We start from the raw sequence: 19,825 nt of genomic DNA, 5'->3' as shown, positions 1-19,825 counted from the left end.
TGTCCTAAGACTGTCTTAAGTCTGTCCTAAGACTGTCCTAAGTCTGTCTTAAGTTTGTCTTAAGACAAACTTAAGACAAAATCCTAACTTCTGTGAATACCAAAAGTAGTAAGTTTAGGATTTTGTCTTAAATTAGTTCTGTGAATCGGGCCCATAGAATTTTGCAATCAGTCTGGTGGGGACATCTACCTGTAATAGCAAGGACAACGCTGGCATGTCTGGAGGTTCCAACATGTTGTCTCCCAATAAGCCATGTAATGTGTCTCTGGCTCTATAATATTGTAAACGAGTGAGAGCTGTTGGTGCATTCAACCTATCTTTGACCACATCCCATCTACACACCTCTCCATCCGGGCAAAACTCTCCCATTCTATTGATTCCCAGCGTGTGTAAGGTTTGCATCACGCCTTTTTCCTGACCCAATGTAAACAAGGAGCACCAGTTTAATGGAATGTGTGGTGAGTACAGGAGAGAGCCGTCCTGTTTCTCCAGGAGGATCTGCTATGCATGTACGGTGTCATTCAAAGAGTAAAAAATGCTATGGTGTCGTGTGGGGCTCGAAACAGTGATTGAGGGAGTGTGTGAGGATCCACTGCAACTCTCTCTATGTGTAAGTCTGGTAAATCATATGGGCTGTGGACCCAGTAGGTTGCGAACATGCTCTGTGCTGCCTTATAATACAACTCTAGGACTGGCGCATTTAGGCCACCCATTTCGTAAGGTAAGGTGAGAATTTACCACCAGACTCTCGGTTTTTCTCCTGCCCAGGCCAGCCTTATCATCAAGGAACGTAGATTAGTGAACACTGCGCGTGACAGGAGCATTGGGATGTTTTGAAACAAGAATAGGAATCTGGGAAGCACTATCATTGGTGTGCATGACTTTTGTCCTTGCGCTGCAGGGGCATGGCACCCTGGGGGAGGGGGTGTGTGAAGGGCCTGGCTGCAAGCATATAGTAATAAGGCCTTACTTTACGGGGAAAAAAAATTCATAGAAATTCACTGAAAAAAATAAAGGTTAAAGTGGAGTTATACTAGTAAGATTTTAAAATGCAATAAAAAAAATGCAATTCGGAGGGGCATGGCCTGGCGTTGGCTAAGATGGCGGCTTGGAAAGGGTGCTCTGCCGGAACCGCAGCAAAAGCCCCAAATTATCCGTAAACTATCCGTTCTTGACGAGGCTGCAGCAATCACAGTGCCTGCGGAACACTTGCCGCACCGAATGGTATTGAAACTTTGGGGCCGCTGCCCTTGCTTGATCCCGTTTCCCCAGTTGCATAATCCGGGGCGGTGCACGAGCAAAGGCCTGGTGGGAGTGGGCGGCGCCCTGCTGAGGACCTGCTGCTGCCGGATGCCCGTGGCTTGCCAGAACATAAGGAGGCCACCGGCGGACCTAACACTCCTCACAGACACCGACCGGGTGCTGGCGAGAACCAGCGGCTCCGACCGTGATTGAGACATGCCCAGCTCCGACCATCAACAGCCGGCACCCTCTTCCTGCTTGACCGAGGCTCCACGAAATGGGCCCTGCACCGCGAGGATAAAAGCCGACATTGATGCAGGGGTAAGGAGTTCTCCCCTCTCTCCCCCCCTGCCTCCTTGTATGTGTGAAGCCCAGATCGGCACCCATTATGCGGGAACCACGAAGGAGGCCTGAGACCGGGTTGCCAACCACGCAAAGCACACCCTTGGCGGCAGAGACTTGAAATAGGAGCCGGCGGTACCGGGGGTTGCGCACCACACCGACCGGTGCAACCTACCGGGATTCCTCCACCTGCGCACGCCATCCCAGTCAGCTGAGAACCCCCTCCCATGGACTAATCACAAACTGTTCAAGCCGGAGACCGCAAGGGGGGCATGCTTGCACCGTTCACAGCGTATCTCCCCGGCAGCGTGCTGTTGAGGCGGCGAGCCCTCCCTTTGTGTGCAGATGGTGCTGCCTTGCCCCAGGGTCCCATGTTATTATCGCCCCTGGACAACAAATAGAGACCTCTGCTACTTTCACCACGGGGTGGAGTCCTCGGCCAGACACAAACCAGGGATAGATTAGTTTCGGGGCTGCACCCACCTTGGGGCCTGGTCACGAGTATCGGGGAGTAAGTGGCGCTCGCAGCAGCTTGGCGAGTGGCTCTGCAGATGGAAGCTACACACGTGCGGCCCCTCTGGGATTGAGTGGATATACAACAGCTGCCAGACAGGTGGAACCATGCGGGCCGTGCCTGCTCTAACAGCTCGCCAGAAGCTTCGGGGGTGCTGATTCCTCTCTAGCAGTGTTACAGCTGGCATATGGAGACGGGTGGACATTACACACGCAGCGCTATTCTCAGGCACTACTGGACCTTGGAAATCATCAAGAGGTACAGACCCCCTCAGTGGCTGCATTGTGAGGGGAGCTAAAAGACAGTGGCTGATCTACTACAAATGATACTGTGAAACATCCGGCTTTCCAACCTTATGCGTTAGCCCGGTGCAAGATCTACTTACCATCAAGTGACCAAACTGCTCCCAAGGCGCGGTCGACTGACCTCCCGCCGTGATGAAGCCCAAGGGAGGCTCATCTGTGCAAACTAATAAACTTGATAAATACGCAGTCCCCAAGCAGTCAATGCCAGATGATGGAGCCACAGGTGGCCAGACAGGCGACCCCGAACCATCACTTGGCTCCATAATGGCGGCAATCCAAGTGCTGGGCGCTACACTGGAAACGAAAATCGATAAAGTCTCTATCGAAATGAACCTGCTCAGAGCTAACATGAACAAGACATTGGAACATGTAACAAAGACAGAAGCCAATGTCACAGAGCTACAAACTAAAACCCGGAAACTGGAAGAAAGAGTCCAACACCTTGTCCATCAGCACCGTCAGGTGGCTCTTAAGATGGAGGACCTAGAAGGGCGGGAGTGGTTGGGGTTCCAGAAGGGGCAGAGGGACCGAGTGTGGACCTTTTCCATGAAGATCTAATACTGAACCATCTCAAACCTAAACAACTCTCTGTCTTCTTCACTGTGGAACGGTCGCATAGAGACCCAAACCCCCCGCCGAAACCGGGAGCAGCCCCCAGGACGATAATAGCAAAAATCAGCATCCCGCCTCCTATACGATTAGCGGTAGGTATTAGATGGTATTAGATGGAAAAGTATATTCATTAAAGATACCCAAAGAGTATAAATGTGTGTATGATGTATGAGTATGGTTGATGGATTTTAATAGACTGTAAAATATGAGTCCTCACTCATTGTTGAGGCCCCCCTTTTTTTAGGATCCATTGGACCTTTACTTTATTTGTTTCATGTTTATGCTAAACCCAATTAACAACTATATTGACACATCGATAACAGACTGTAAAACTACTGAAATTAAGATCATTTAGCTTTATAAGAGTTTTTATCTAAATGTCATTTCCCTGTTTCTATTTGCTTGTTTCAATCATTTTATTATTCATTAATTATAGTTATGAGGGGATAAGAATTGATATTAATGTATTGAATAATTAGATGAATGATCATAGGGAATAAATTAGAAGCTAAATACATTATGGTTTTTTTGTTTGTTTTGATTAGGTGTAACAAATAATTCTTAATATTTGTTGCGAGAGAGACAAGTATTCTTTAAGTCCTGATGAAGGTGGTACTGCAATAATCTTTTACCACTGAAACGCGTCGACGCCTACTTCTGTATTGGGTTATATATATCCAGGAACAGCCTCATGTCTAAAAACAAACATGAATGAATAGACGATGGTGTCGATATATTTGATTCCTGTTGGCAATAACCTCCACTTGATGAATGTAAGTGTTTCACATATAAGTTTGTTTCTCTCATGATGATATTTTAATTTGTTTTTTTAGTATACATTTGTGTATTTTATTTATTGTTAACCATCATCAACTTTGTAAAACAATTTTACATTATTTTTAATACATTTTGATTGCAGTATATATTGTAGTTTTTTATCTTTGTGTACTATGTGGTTGTCTTTTTGGGTTTCAATCCTTGTCCCTACCTGGATGTTTTTGTTTATATAACACAAGTATGCATGGTTGGGTATGTGTGAATATTTAATTATAAATACATGGGTCCAAGAGAATTTAGTCTTTTATATTTACCAGTGGTACCCTGTCTCTTGGTCAGTGGGGTCACTCCCTGTTCTATTGGGATTGTGCACATGGCCTGGCCATACATTAGGCCCTGCAGTAAACAACTACAGTGTGCATGACCTCTGTTTTTCATGTATTTTTAAAATTTATTGACAAGGTATAGAAACATACAATCTGACTGGGCTCCACCGCAGCCTTTCTGTTACAGTTTCTCCCATAAGTATTATAAGGCAGTATACATCAGAGACCATAGTAGTACACATCTGAGTAAGTAGTCTATTGGCCAAGAATTCAAACTGTACAGTGGTGATGTTCCCATTGTAATGCAGAAGCAATCTAAAATACCGTGAGGAGCATCTTAGCATCGAAAAAATCACACAACATGCGCAAATCCGGACTTATTCTCACCACACCTCTGGAATTCTGTTGTGTAATAGACTCGATTGATATAATTAAAATGGATCCGTCTATGCCTACCGTTGAGTATGACCGACTAAACTTTGGTACAACAGCACTGCCAATACTTGTCATTGATGGTCCTGCCTAAATCTCTTTGCAATTCAAGTCTCGGCTTTGTCAGTCTGGGGCTGCGTGCTTTTTTTGCAAATGCATAGGGGCCGATTCACAGAACTAACTTAAGACAAAATCCTAAACTTACTACTTTTGGTATTCACAGAAGTTAGGATTTTGTCTTAAGTTTGTCTTAAGACAAACTTAAGACAGACTTAAGACAGTCTTAAGACAGACTTAAGACAGTCTTAAGACAGACTTAAGACAAACTTAAGACAGACTTAAGACAGACTTAAGACAAACTTAAGACAAAATCCTAACTTAAGTCTGTCTTAAGTCTGTCTTAAGTCTGTCTTAAGTTTGTCTTAAGTCTGTCTTAAGACTGTCTTAAGTCTGTCCTAAGACTGTCTTAAGTCTGTCCTAAGACTGTCCTAAGTCTGTCTTAAGTTTGTCTTAAGACAAACTTAAGACAAAATCCTAACTTCTGTGAATACCAAAAGTAGTAAGTTTAGGATTTTGTCTTAAATTAGTTCTGTGAATCGGGCCCATAGAATTTTGCAATCAGTCTGGTGGGGACATCTACCTGTAATAGCAAGGACAACGCTGGCATGTCTGGAGGTTCCAACATGTTGTCTCCCAATAAGCCATGTAATGTATCTCTGGCTCTATAATATTGTAAACGAGTGAGAGCTGTTGGTGCATTCAACCTATCTTTGACCACATCCCATCTACACACCTCTCCATCCGGGCAAAACTCTCCCATTCTATTGATTCCCAGCGTGTGTAAGGTTTGCATCACGCCTTTTTCCTGACCCAATGTAAACAAGGAGCACCAGTTTAATGGAATGTGTGGTGAGTACAGGAGAGAGCCGTCCTGTTTCTCCAGGAGGATCTGCTATGCATGTACGGTGTCATTCAAAGAGTAAAAAATGCTATGGTGTCGTGTGGGGCTCGAAACAGTGATTGAGGGAGTGTGTGAGGATCCACTGCAACTCTCTCTATGTGTAAGTCTGGTAAATCATATGGGCTGTGGACCCAGTAGGTTGCGAACATGCTCTGTGCTGCCTTATAATACAACTCTAGGACTGGCGCATTTAGGCCACCCATTTCGTAAGGTAAGGTGAGAATTTACCACCAGACTCTCGGTTTTTCTCCTGCCCAGGCCAGCCTTATCATCAAGGAACGTAGATTAGTGAACACTGCGCGTGACAGGAGCATTGGGATGTTTTGGAACAAGAATAGGAATCTGGGAAGCACTATCATTGGTGTGCATGACTTTTGTCCTTGCGCTGCAGGGGCATGGCACCCTGGGGGAGGGGGTGTGTGAAGGGCCTGGCTGCAAGCATATAGTAATAAGGCCTTACTTTACGGGGAAAAAAAATTCATAGAAATTCACTGAAAAAAATAAAGGTTAAAGTGGAGTTATACTAGTAAGATTTTAAAATGCAATAAAAAAAATGCAATTCGGAGGGGCATGGCCTGGCGTTGGCTAAGATGGCGGCTTGGAAAGGGTGCTCTGCCGGAACCGCAGCAAAAGCCCCAAATTATCCGTAAACTATCCGTTCTTGACGAGGCTGCAGCAATCACAGTGCCTGCGGAACACTTGCCGCACCGAATGGTATTGAAACTTTGGGGCCGCTGCCCTTGCTTGATCCCGTTTCCCCAGTTGCATAATCCGGGGCGGTGCACAAGCAAAGGCCTGGTGGGAGTGGGCGGCGCCCTGCTGAGGACCTGCTGCTGCCGGATGCCCGTGGCTTGCCAGAACATAAGGAGGCCACCGGCGGACCTAACACTCCTCACAGACACCGACCGGGTGCTGGCGAGAACCAGCGGCTCCGACCGTGATTGAGACATGCCCAGCTCCGACCATCAACAGCCGGCACCCTCTTCCTGCTTGACCGAGGCTCCACGAAATGGGCCCTGCACCGCGAGGATAAAAGCCGACATTGATGCAGGGGTAAGGAGTTCTCCCCTCTCTCCCCCCCTGCCTCCTTGTATGTGTGAAGCCCAGATCGGCACCCATTATGCGGGAACCACGAAGGAGGCCTGAGACCGGGTTGCCAACCACGCAAAGCACACCCTTGGCGGCAGAGACTTGAAATAGGAGCCGGCGGTACCGGGGGTTGCGCACCACGCCGACCGGTGCAACCTACCGGGATTCCTCCACCTGCGCACGCCATCCCAGTCAGCTGAGAACCCCCTCCCATGGACTAATCACAAACTGTTCAAGCCGGAGACCGCAAGGGGGGCATGCTTGCACCGTTCACAGCGTATCTCCCCGGCAGCGTGCTGTTGAGGCGGCGAGCCCTCCCTTTGTGTGCAGATGGTGCTGCCTTGCCCCAGGGTCCCATGTTATTATCGCCCCTGGACAACAAATAGAGACCTCTGCTACTTTCACCACGGGGTGGAGTCCTCGGCCAGACACAAACCAGGGATAGATTAGTTTCGGGGCTGCACCCACCTTGGGGCCTGGTCACGAGTATCGGGGAGTAAGTGGCGCTCGCAGCAGCTTGGCGAGTGGCTCTGCAGATGGAAGCTACACACGTGCGGCCCCTCTGGGATTGAGTGGATATACAACAGCTGCCAGACAGGTGGAACCATGCGGGCCGTGCCTGCTCTAACAGCTCGCCAGAAGCTTCGGGGGTGCTGATTCCTCTCTAGCAGTGTTACAGCTGGCATATGGAGACGGGTGGACATTACACCCGCAGCGCTATTCTCAGGCACTACTGGACCTTGGAAATCATCAAGAGGTACAGACCCCCTCAGTGGCTGCATTGTGAGGGGAGCTAAAAGACAGTGGCTGATCTACTACAAATGATACTGTGAAACATCCGGCTTTCCAACCTTATGCGTTAGCCCGGTGCAAGATCTACTTACCATCAAGTGACCAAACTGCTCCCAAGGCGCGGTCGACTGACCTCCCGCCGTGATGAAGCCCAAGGGAGGCTCATCTGTGCAAACTAATAAACTTGATAAATACGCAGTCCCCAAGCAGTCAATGCCAGATGATGGAGCCACAGGTGGCCAGACAGGCGACCCCGAACCATCACTTGGCTCCATAATGGCGGCAATCCAAGTGCTGGGCGCTACACTGGAAACGAAAATCGATAAAGTCTCTATCGAAATGAACCTGCTCAGAGCTAACATGAACAAGACATTGGAACATGTAACAAAGACAGAAGCCAATGTCACAGAGCTACAAACTAAAACCCGGAAACTGGAAGAAAGAGTCCAACACCTTGTCCATCAGCACCGTCAGGTGGCTCTTAAGATGGAGGACCTAGAAGGGCGGGAGTGGTTGGGGTTCCAGAAGGGGCAGAGGGACCGAGTGTGGACCTTTTCCATGAAGATCTAATACTGAACCATCTCAAACCTAAACAACTCTCTGTCTTCTTCACTGTGGAACGGTCGCATAGAGACCCAAACCCCCCGCCGAAACCGGGAGCAGCCCCCAGGACGATAATAGCAAAAATCCTCAACTACAGAGATCGCGGCGCAATACTGCAGGAGGCCCGCCTGCATAGAGATCTCCGGTATCAAAACACAACCATCAGATTTTTCCCAGACTTTACCCTCAAGATCCAGCAAGAATGCCGCTCCTTCGACGGGGTGAAGTGAGCATTCAGAGACAGAGGCATCAAGTACATGATGTTTTTTTCCAGTGAAGCTTAAGGTATGGCAAATGGGAAATCATGGTTCTTCACAACCCCGTTGGATGTGCAAGCGTGGCTGGATGAAGGGACCACGCGAACGACAGGGCCAGTGACCGCAGATAACTGGAGAGATTCCCGGGTGAGTCCGCCGAGCACCCAAGATGGCTAAGCAGAACCTGACAAGAGAAGCCTGCGATCCTGGAGATTGAGATCCATGAGCCCGGCTGCCTCAGCGACCGGCAGCGAATGAACTCCTTTCGTCTGACAACAGACTCTGGGACTCATTGCAGCACTTAGTAATGTATACCATTTGCACTTTTACCAAGGGGTAGAGGCTACCAAGTAGGGAGGGCACTGCGGGACCAATAATGTACTATAATGCCTCTCTCTTAGTGAGGGCTGGAGTTGGGCTTTGGGGGCCCAAAGCGGTGCCACCCCACAGCCCCTGTAAAAGTTGACGAGTTATTTGGGTGACATGCGCTCTGCTAGTTGGGAGATGTGGGTAGTTTCGAGCCTACGCAGCAGGGTAGCAGGGAGGGAAGGGACATTCATTGGAGTTCTTCTTTTGTTGATTGCATTTTCTCCTACAAAAGGGAAGTGGGGAGGGGGTAGGGAGGGGGGGTGTTAGGTTGGGAGTACACAATTGTTGAACGTTACTGGAATTACATCGACAAAACACGCTGGCATTTACAAAGAGGAACTTGGGACTTATTTTGGGTCCAATGAGTACACAATGGGCCAAATGTGCTAAAATATTGAGCTGGAACATCAATGAGCTTAGAGATAAAGTCAAACGTTGTGTCATCCTGCAATACATTAAGCGGCAAGCCCCTGATGTTATTATGCTTAAAGAAACGCTCTTGGTGGGAAACTCCTGTAAGGCACTCAACAGGTGGGGTTACAAGTTGCTAGCACATGCAGGGTTCACGACCAGCTCATGAGGAGTAGGCATTATGGTAAGAAACTCCTTTCCGCTTGCTGTAAGTTCCACCTGGACAGACGACCGAGGCAGGTATATAGGAGTAACGGGTTCATGGGAAGGCTACACGCTAACTTTTGTGTCAGTCTGCGTACCACCTGGCCTCCAGGGCACTACATTTAAAGACCTAGGCACTCTTTTACTCTCATTACCGGAAGGTCTCCTGGTAATTGGGGGGGACTTCAATTCAGTGGCCTCGGGCACATTAGACAGGCACCCATCGCGTGAACTTGGATCCTCTAACAGATGGCTGCCCAACTTCCTGGAAGCATTGGGGCTGGTTGATGGGTTGAGGACGTATCACCCCGAAAAAATTCCAACATACTTTCCACTCCGGGGCCCATCATAGCCTCTCCCGTATTGACTATGTCCTAGTCCCAGCTTCGCAAGCTGCTAACATCCACGAAGTTAAACATTTAGCAATCTCTCCCTGGTTTGGGTTAAGATAGTACTCAGCCAGGCAAGGGTCGGGCGAGTTGCCCTCATCAACCCGCAGTATCTCCGAGACCCTGGAGTCCGGAAGGCAATACTAACAGTCATTGACACCTATTTCAAAGAAAATGAGGGATCAGTGGATTCACCCCAGACCCTGTGGGAGGCGTTCAAATCCGTAATTCGGGGACAATCACTATTACTAATTGCTGGGATGAAGAAAGACAGGTAGAAAGAGATTGTGGAAGTGGAGGCAGAAATCAGCAGACTGAAGGACGAATTAGAAACAGAGGTTACACACGGAAAACTCCATACACTACACCTTAAACAAGTTGAATATAAAGCTCTGGTAACTGATAGAGGCAAAAGTCTTGGGAGGGAAAAGTTGGGCAGAATTTACGACCTGCGAGACAAAGCCGGGAAACTAATCACCTGGCTCGTGAAAAAGGAATGGGCTAGTCGATTGATACCTGAACTAATAGGTACAGATATCAAAACTACAACCAACCCACAAGACATCGCAATTCATTTAGCAACTCACTTCAAGACAGTATATATGACTAATGCACCATACATGTGACTCACATGACCTGCTGCGTGACATAGCACTCCCAATCTTGTCAGAGGATGACCAGCACTTCTTAGACAGTGCTTTAACAAATGATGAAATAGCACAGGCTATTAGATCATTGCGCTCCGGAAAGGCCCTTGGCCTCAATGGCCTACCTATTGAATTGTAAAAACTTAAGCCCGACAAATTAGCCCTGTACCTGAAAGCCATGTTTGAAGAAAGCAAGGAACTAGGGGCACTGCCATCGGATCAAAGAGTGGCCACGTTGGTCACTATACACAAGGAGGGTAAACCCAAAACCGACTGTGCCTCGCAGGCTGATCTCCCTTCTAAACGCAGAGCCCAAAATTCTGGCCAAGCTCCTCGCAAACCGCCTGGTCAAAGTAATTGGAGGTCTAGTCCATCCTGATCAGTCAGGCTTTATGCCGTACCGCAATACGGCGCTGAACTTACGTAGAGTACATGGGGTACTGGGTAGAGCAGCTCCGATCCGAGAACAAAACCATGGCGTTTGACACCATTGAATGGCCCTACCTATTCGCAGTTCTTGCGAAAATGGTGTTTTGCCCGGAATTCATCCAGTGGGTACGGATCTTATATTCGGAGCCCCTAGCACAGGTCGTGGTCAAAAACTAGAAGTCGGACAAATTCACGTTGAGTCGGGGACCCCGTCAGGGATGCCCTCTCTCTCCTCTCCTGTTCGCCCTCGAACCACTCGCGGCATGGATTCGTCAAGACCCAGTAATACAAGGTCTGCGTTGGTTCCCTTGAATGGGAGGACCGAATCTCTCTCTACGCCAACAATATCCTGTTATTTCTAGCCTCCCCAAGGAAGTCATTGGTGTGTGTCTAGGACATCATGGCAATCCTGGGCAGATATGTGTCTAGGACATCATGGCAATCCTGGGCAGATATTCTGGATTCTCCATCAACTGGAACAAATCCCTCCTGTATGTCGTTAATGGAGACACACCCACTCCACCACCTGGCTGCCCAATCCAAATTAATACGGTGGGCTTCAAATATCTGGGTATTTTTATTTCTTTGGACCCAAAACTCCGCTTTAATCATAATCTTCTCCCACCACTGCAGAGGCTTAAACGTGATAAAGCAAGTTGGAAAGTTCTTCTGCTCTCACTATTGGGCAAAGCAGCCCTCTTCAAAATGATGTCGCTGCCCCGTTTTCTGTATGCATTGCAGAACACACTAGATCCTGTTCCAACAGCATACTTTAAAGAGGTTGAGAGCCTACAGAGAGACTTGTTGTGGGACGGGAAGCCTCGCATAGCACTGCCCAAGCTCACACTGAATTGGTATAACGGGGGGGATTAGCCTCCCAGATATCAAAAAATACTACTGGGCAGCACACCTTGCAGCCATTAATCAGGGCACCTATGGTCGACTGGATGATACGGGCTATGCCATGGACAGATGTCTTCTACCGGAAGGGAATTACAATAGGGCACTCTATTCTAAACCTAAACGATACCCATTGACTGGACCAACTGACCACTCGGTCCGAATTTGGCATGCCGTTAACAAAACTCTGGGCTGGGAGCGAACACTCACACTGGCAAACCCTTATGGGACTCTGAAAAATTGGGCAACCTATGGAGATCGAAGGGATTCGATAGATGGGACCTCATCGGGATCTCGCAGATCAAAGATATGTGGGAGAAGGGTGAAGTGAAAACATTTGCTTCTTTGCAACAACAGCATGAGTTAGCTGACTCAGAGTACTTTAGATACACTCAAATCTGTCATGCACTACAATCCCACTTCCCGAAAGGCTCCTCCCCTCCAGAACCCTCTCCACTGGAAGATAGGTTGCTAGATGGACACTTACCCGAGAAAACCATATCATTGACCTATAAAAAATTGATCAACAATATGACAGACCCCCTTGGGCCACTACGTGAGAAATGGGTGAGGGATGGCCTTGAGTTAGACAATGAAGACTGGCAGGAAGCAGTGTCCTCCCCAAGAGTGGTAGCAATCTTGGCTAGGCTCCGGCTGGTTCAACTCAAAATTCTTCATAGAGTATATGTCACAGGGCCTAGTCTGGTATGCATGGGTAGGGCCGACAGAGGGGATTGTCGGAGATAATGCGGTCAAGATGGCACATTTCTACACATAATATGGGAATGCGATTACATACAATCATACTGGCGCAAAATCCACGACATTCTAAGCAAGGTGCTCACACTTGTCCTCCATCCGGAAGTACGTAGATGCCTCTTAAACATATGGGAACCTACTGATTTGAATAGTCACCATACGCAATGGGTCACATTGGGATCAATGCTGGCAAAGAGGAACATTGCACGACTATAGGAAACGTCATAGCCACCCAAAGTAGAGGCCTGGAAAGAAGACCTAGACTGGTGTATGTATAGAGAATAGACAGTTTATACAGCCCGGGGCTGCCCCAAAAAGTGGTCCAATATATGGAACCCCTGGAACTCCTATCGAGGATGTATTTGCAACCCTCTGCTTAGCATTGATCCAGACGATCTCCCCACCCCATAGTCTGTACCCATAGTGCTTGGACATGGAAGACTATCTAATGTTGCCTTCGCTGATTGTAATGTACTTGATGCCTCTGTATTGTATATCATATGGCAATGAATGTTTATTAAAAAGAATTATAAAAAAAAAAAATGCCGCCCCACCCCACCAAAAAAAGGGTGCTACACTCTTTCTGCCTACCCGGGAGCAGATTGGTGGTTTGCCCACTATCTGCCCCCAGAGGGGCAGAAAGCCCTAAACACAAGGGCTACATTAAGAAAAGGGAGGGTGGAGTTCGCTCATGATGCTTAGGGCCATGCCCCCCCCCAAACAAGAAAGGGCAAAACAATCTTTCTGACCCTTGGTGGGGGGGAGATGCAGAAAGCCCGTTAGACACCAGGATGATTTTTCAAAAGGGGGTGGCATGAGAGCGAATCACCAGGCACAGAAAAAACAAATGTTAAAGTGATGTTATAGTAAGGTATGCTTATTAGATCCAAGCTTACGTTAAAAATCCTCTAGAAATCAACTGAAAAAAAACAAAGGTTAAAGTGACATTAGAGTGCCTCAAGGGGAGAAAGCAGAAAGCCCACTAGACATCAGGAATAACTAAAAAACAGAAAAAGGGGGTTGGTGTGCAAGCAGCCCACCAGGCACAAGAAAAACAAAGGTTAAAGTGACATTATTGTTAGGTACGGTAATGAGATCCTAGCTTACATTTAAAAAAAACTCTAGCAATTCACTGAAGAAAAAAACAAAGGTTAAAGTGACGTTATAGTTAAGTGTTGAAATAAGGAAAAAACTAATGTTTAAAAACAAAAAAACTGTGGCATTCACTGGATATAGTTTACTGACCTTATTATAACTTGTGACCATGCCATGCATTGCTTATGTCCTCACATATTACATCACTCATAACATGTTAAATGAGATCATTGATGATATCACTGCTGACCTCAGTGATTACACTATAGTCATATACAATATAGAGTTACTGTACACGTTTGTGCCAATAGCATGAATATAGCGTAAGCTCTGTAGAGACGTGTAATTTTTCAGTTTAAAAGTTATATAGTGCACCGTTTGCAAACCACAAACGTTTGGAGTGCAAGAAGTGCTCCAGTGAACGGATGAATACATCTGAAATAGGTTGTAGAGGTATATATGAAGGTGAGCTGTGGCTTATAGCCAAACCAATTTGAGCAGTAATATACTGTTAATGCACATATCGGAGATATGAGTTGTGTGAATTTTATCTTACCTGATCAGACTTGTTGCTATTTCCTGATTATAAATGCCAATTAAATGCCGGGACATGCATATTTTAGTGTGGTAAGCACCAAAATCCATTTTATGCCCCATTTCTGATCGCACAACTTGAAGTAGGCAATAGTTATCGTTCCTGATAAATTTGTATCAAAGCAGTCTCTTTTTTTATTGTGTAGGATATTATTGCAGCAAACATCCGGGCACTTGTAATCAAGGCCCTAATGTCATGCTTTGTATAGGATCACCCTTACCCCTTTGTTGGGAGGCAAATATCATGGATTTAGGGGAATGCCATACTCCAAGAGTTCCCTAATGTACTATATCCAGTGCATCTGAGAATGGCCAATGGTTTATAAAGGTAAAGTGGTCGCTAAAAGAAAAATTAGGAATGCAAGAACACAGGCTTTGTGGTACAGAGATCTACGTACACCCAGAACTCTGACTACTGCCGGATATTTGTTATTTGAAATGTGTCATTTGTGGCATGTGCCATTTTTAATATCCAATGTATAACATAGTGGCTATATACAATGGTTATTTAACATGAACACTAACAAAATAGAACTCAGCTATAAAGACCTGTAAAAAATGCACAATTGCAGGCAACTGCATTTTAAATTTGTGTTTGGGTTCGGCACAAAATTATAGTGCCAAGAAAACAGCAAGCCTAAGGTGCTGGAATAGAGCAGTAAATCAATTTCTTATATTCATGTGCATTGATATATTTCTTATTTTAAAAATCCTTGCATCAGGTTTCTTGAACCATGATAAATGTTGGCATAACAAATAGTTAATTTACCTGGTAGATGGTCTCCTGCTTTCAAAAATGGAGGCTCGGTACCTACTTTGTGGACGGACCTCTCTATTTGACTCTGTTTTGGCTATCTTGCTCTCTGTCCCTTCACAATGTTTGGAAAAGATGAAAATATTCACATATTATTAACAAATGATTGTTAATAAGGATATTCATTCAGTACGTGTTATTTTTTTTCAACACTACCATAAAAAATGTCCAAAATTTGGAAAGATTATTCTGGTACTGGTAATATTAGCTCTTTAATAGATTACTAAACTACTAGTCATTTCTTGTTCTTGAGTTAAGAACCTTATAAGTGTACCAAAACATTTATAGAGGTCATCAACAATCTATCTAGCATCTGTGCTAAACAGAGGTTTTTGTACTCACATGAACAGCTTGTCCTTTACCCTTTCTTAAGTATCTACAGTATAACAAGCTGCACACTAACTCAGAAACTTACTTAAACCTCTGCAGTTAAGTATAGATAAACAAGGCAGCTATGATCAGTGAACCTCTAACAGTTATCAGTGTATAAGCCTGTTTGACTATTGATTAATATCTTATTACAACCATAGGTCAGGGCTTTCTTTCCCATTCAATATACGCAAAAGTGAATGATTTGAAAGCTGCTAGATTGCTCGGTAAATCATGGACCTAGCTCTACCATCCCAGCTATATCTAAGGGCCTGATTACAATGGCCGTGGGATCGCTATCATCAGGCCATCGGTGGCGGTCTCACCGCCATCTAGCTCATTGGATCTGACCGCTGCATTAGGATGAGGGCTGTTGGATCTCAGCTGGCGGTCGGAATGACCTACATGTCCGGCAGTATCAAGGATCCCGTCAGTCCGGCGGTCGGACTCCTATTTCCTACAATGTGGTGGTGCCTACTCAGGCACAACGTAGGGATTAGGATGTCCCTTACCGCCTGCCATTTCATGGTTATTAACCCTGCATGAAATGACTTTTGTGCCCCCCAGGAGGGCCCCCTTACCCCTGGCCCTCCGCTATGGGGCAGGGGGGCTCCATCCCTGCACCATGTGGCAGGCACCACATAGTGCAGGGATGTTTCAAATGTGTATATTTTGTACTGCGGCATGTGCTGCAGCCCACAGCACACGTCACAATGTTAAGTATACACATTGCGACAACCGTGAAGGCGGTCACATCGTAATGGGGGCAGCAGGACCTCCGGCTTCGAGTCGGGCGGTCCTACTTCTGCCACGGTGCCCGTCAGACTTCCATTGTAATCAGGCCCTCTGTGTGGTCAGAAAGTAGAAATTCTCCCTATCCTAATGGAAGATTACAAATGTTTCCTCTTTGGCATCACAAAGACCTGGCTGCCAACAGCCAATACTTATTCCCTACATGTAATAAACATGTGATGTCATATATGAAGGCTGTTACAAAAAATTGTGAGAGGAAAAAGTGCGATTGAAAAACTATTCACAACTGCCTACCATTTCGGCCAATGAGTTCTTATCCTGGACATGTCAGCTTTTGACCACATTGCCATTAAGCCCATTTTGGACGACACCCTTCATGGAGGAAAAAGTTTAGATTAGAAGAATCTCAGGCCTACTTAGAGAGTTTTTAGACAGCTCAAAATGTATGTAGCTGATAGGAAAGTATCATCTCTAAGCAGAATGCTTTTAGTCCAAATATTAAGAAATCAATTAACTCAAGTGGGCTTCTAGTAGCATTTGCCACAGCTCCACCCATATAGCAGGTCAAACACTTGAGTTGGTGCTCTCCGCTAACCTCAGCGTTTCACGTTTGTCATTGGCAAAGATGTTTTGCTCACAGCACTTAGCCATTCTGCTTTCTCTAGCAAATCCACAAATCTATTAGGGCCAGCTTCAAGATTGCTTTGGGTCCTTGATGTCAGGAATTATATAAGCATGTCATAGGTGAAGAAGTGCACTTTCTTCTTAAAAGTTCTCAAATACCGTCATGCCGTTGTCCATGTGGCACGTCAGGTTGTGCTCAATTTGACAAGTTTTACATATAGTGCGTCCTAGCAGTACATGGCATACCATTGCTCTAGATCTCATTGTAGAATTACTCTCCTGCAAAAGGTAGTTTCAAAACTGTTTTGTTGGTGGTAGAGCACTTAACCAAAATGGTCCATTTTATACCCCTAAAGAGAATGCCAAACGCTCAAAATTGGCTATAGTTTATGTACAGAACATATTTTCATAGCATTCCATCAGTATTGATTACCAATAGAGGTTCACTGTTTATTTTCCACTTTTAGCAAGCATTGTTCAACTGACGGACTTTAACATCCAGCCACCATCCTCAAACTGATGGGAAGACAGAGAAATCAAATCAAATCAAATGTTTGAAGCATGCTTACGATGCACATTATTACAGGATTCTAACAATGGGGACCTCTTCATTTCGGTTGGCTGAATATACAGACAACACCATCTCTAAAATTCTCCATATTATTCCGCCATAAAGGGTACCACCAAGACAAGACATACTATTAAAAGGTACCCACTGTGCAAGAACACCAAGAACAACTTTGTGATGTTTACAAGCTGCCACAAAAACTATTACAGGGGCTAAAGCCAAGTGCAAGTTATATGTGTCTTGCTGTAGATCGTCTCCAGAATTTTATTTGGGAGCCCAGGTATGACAGTCCACGATACATTTATATATCAAAGAGCATACCAAGCTCCAACCTTGTTACATTCAATACTATCCTGTCAAAAGAATTATGACTCCAGCAACAGTGAAACTGATCTTGCCTTTGACTAGGGCTCCATGTCCAGTCATTTCTGACTCATTGATTAAGCAGGAAGTTGAAGCCACCCATGTATCTTTCAAACTTCCACCTCTGCTGGTAGACGGTCATTTTGAATTTGAAGTATGTGTAATTCTGGCTTTCAATTATTTTCCAGGGAGGCTAGAGCACCTTAAATATTGGAAAGCATATGGTCCTTTAAGATCCGATGTGGGAACCCGCAAATCAGGTACATGCTTATTTCAGCATCAATATCCTGCAATGCCCAAACTAGTGGCCAGGGTTTGAGAGGAATGTACTGTCATGCACTTGTCTTTGTGGACCTTGGTTGTGGCTCAGTTTAAAAGCAACACACAGTCTAGAATAACCGGAGGCAGCAGCATGTCTCTGTGCCCCAACTCTTCAGAATTTAGATCAACTGATGCCAAAGCTTCACCCACGTTATTGCAACGCTTAATTGTGCTCTTAACAGTTGAGGCACTAATACTGTTGAGCTCCAGTGTTACAGTTCCAGCACCTGTTTTAAAGTTCTGTCTTCAGTACCAGACAGTACATTGCGAGTAAAAGAGCTTGCAATGTTATCAAATTGTACATGCTGTGTGAGAGCTCCACTGGTTACGTGTACAGTTTGAGAGTGTATATAGGGACGGACTCAAATCTAAAACCTTTAGGTTGCCTTTCTGCGCTAGAAGTCACAGGAAAGAATTTAAGAGAGGTTGTCCAGCCACTCCTTCACAAAGATTATAGCCGTTATGCGAACACCTTCTATAGTGGAGTAGAGCTGTTCAATGAGCTGCACAAAGCTGGAACTGTGGCATGCTGTACACATTGTTGTTGCATAAAACTCCAGGAGCAGCTAGTTTGTAAGAAGCTCTAAAAATCCCAGAGCATTGTGCTTCTTTCCAATGAACTGCTTGTAGTCAATTTCTCTGAGAGGCGTAATGTGTATGTGCTCACTACAATTCATGATGAGAGCACTTCCCTGAAGTTGATAAGCCCACCTGTATGCTTGATTACAAAAAGTACAAAGGTGGAGCGGATACGATGTGAGCTATAAAACTCCCTTTGGTTTAAGAAGCTGTTTACCCACCTGATCCAGATGGCAACATACAATATGTATGTTGTTTATCCTCAGACCACCGCAGGAAGATTAATGTTTGTTTTTTTACTTGACTTAATTGAAAGTCTTACTGCTACAGAAGCAGCAGCCTCCACTTCATATGCTCTGGAGAAAGTGGCAAGACTGCAGGATCCACACTTTGCTAACTGTACTCCTCAAACAGCTAAAAGGGCTCGACCATGTCATCATTGTACAGTCTGTTCTAAGCAAGAAAGAGGCAGGAGAGTTATGTTTATTGCCCTCAGTGTCCATCTCAGCCAGCCCTGTGTTTTCCAACGTGCTTTATGTTGTATCATAAAAAAGTTAAGTATTAGGAAATTGAGTGAGGTGGAGCTGCTATAATAAAAACCTATAAATGGCTGTGCATGGATACCTTCCTTTCATTGGCCACTACTTCACTAGGCAAACAGGAGTGGATATTGGTTTCCTCCACTTGAGGAAATCATGGACTTGCTTATGGCCTTCTCAACACCTTTATCTGCTGTCAGAAGGTGTTCTGTTTGCCGATTGAAAGTGCATTACAGTTCCTACACTGCACGTAATGGTGGATGGAACATAAGCCACATTGTCACGGAGTACCCTGGAAAAACAAAGTCTTGACTAGTTTTTGAAGTGCTTTTTAACCCCTTCCATGCCCATGACGGAACGGTTCCGTCATGAGCATCGGTTGCGCTGTGCTCATGACGGAACCGTTCCGTCATGGCCCCGCCCGCGCTCGAACCCTTCAGCACCGCGGGGGAATTCCCGCCGCGCTGAAGGGGTTAAGGAACTTATGTATACAACACAAGGACCACCCTGATTGCCCACAAGAACCAGGGTAAGTGTAATAAGTCATATCAATGTCTTAAGGGACTCATTCACCAACTCTTCTACGTTTGCTTTGAAAGTGTGCAAACTAAATTAGTAACTTGTATCATAATCAAAACATGTCATGTTAACCATAACATGTTTTGAAAGGCAACTTAGGAAGGAGATGTTGACATTTTGATCTGTAGTTAGTCTTCGGGCCTCAGCAGGACAAAAGTCATCTGACTAAAGTTCCCATCAGCGGCATGACAAAATGCAAAGGAATGCTTTCCCTGACTAATCCATATATCTCTACGGGCTGTTTAAGTAACCGAGCAGCCCGTTTTG

At 45.7% G+C, this 19,825-nt stretch overlaps 1 protein-coding gene across 1 annotated transcript in view; it reads right to left on the bottom strand.

Moving 5' to 3' along the window:
• Positions 1-19,825, bottom strand: part of CCDC38 (coiled-coil domain containing 38) — a 1,141,020-nt gene that overhangs the window by 736,122 nt on the left and 385,073 nt on the right. Inside the window, exon 8 of the mRNA XM_085653370.1 lies at positions 14,819-14,918. Within this exon, the coding sequence (XP_085509496.1) occupies positions 14,819-14,918 (100 nt within the window). The remainder of the gene's footprint in view (positions 1-14,818; positions 14,919-19,825) is intronic.

Source organism: Triturus cristatus, chromosome 4_1, assembly GCF_964204655.1.
Source record: "Triturus cristatus chromosome 4_1, aTriCri1.1, whole genome shotgun sequence".
NCBI classification, from domain to species: domain Eukaryota; kingdom Metazoa; phylum Chordata; class Amphibia; order Caudata; family Salamandridae; genus Triturus; species Triturus cristatus.
Note: the sequence above shows the minus strand (reverse complement) of the source record. Positions and strands in the feature narration are given on the sequence as shown.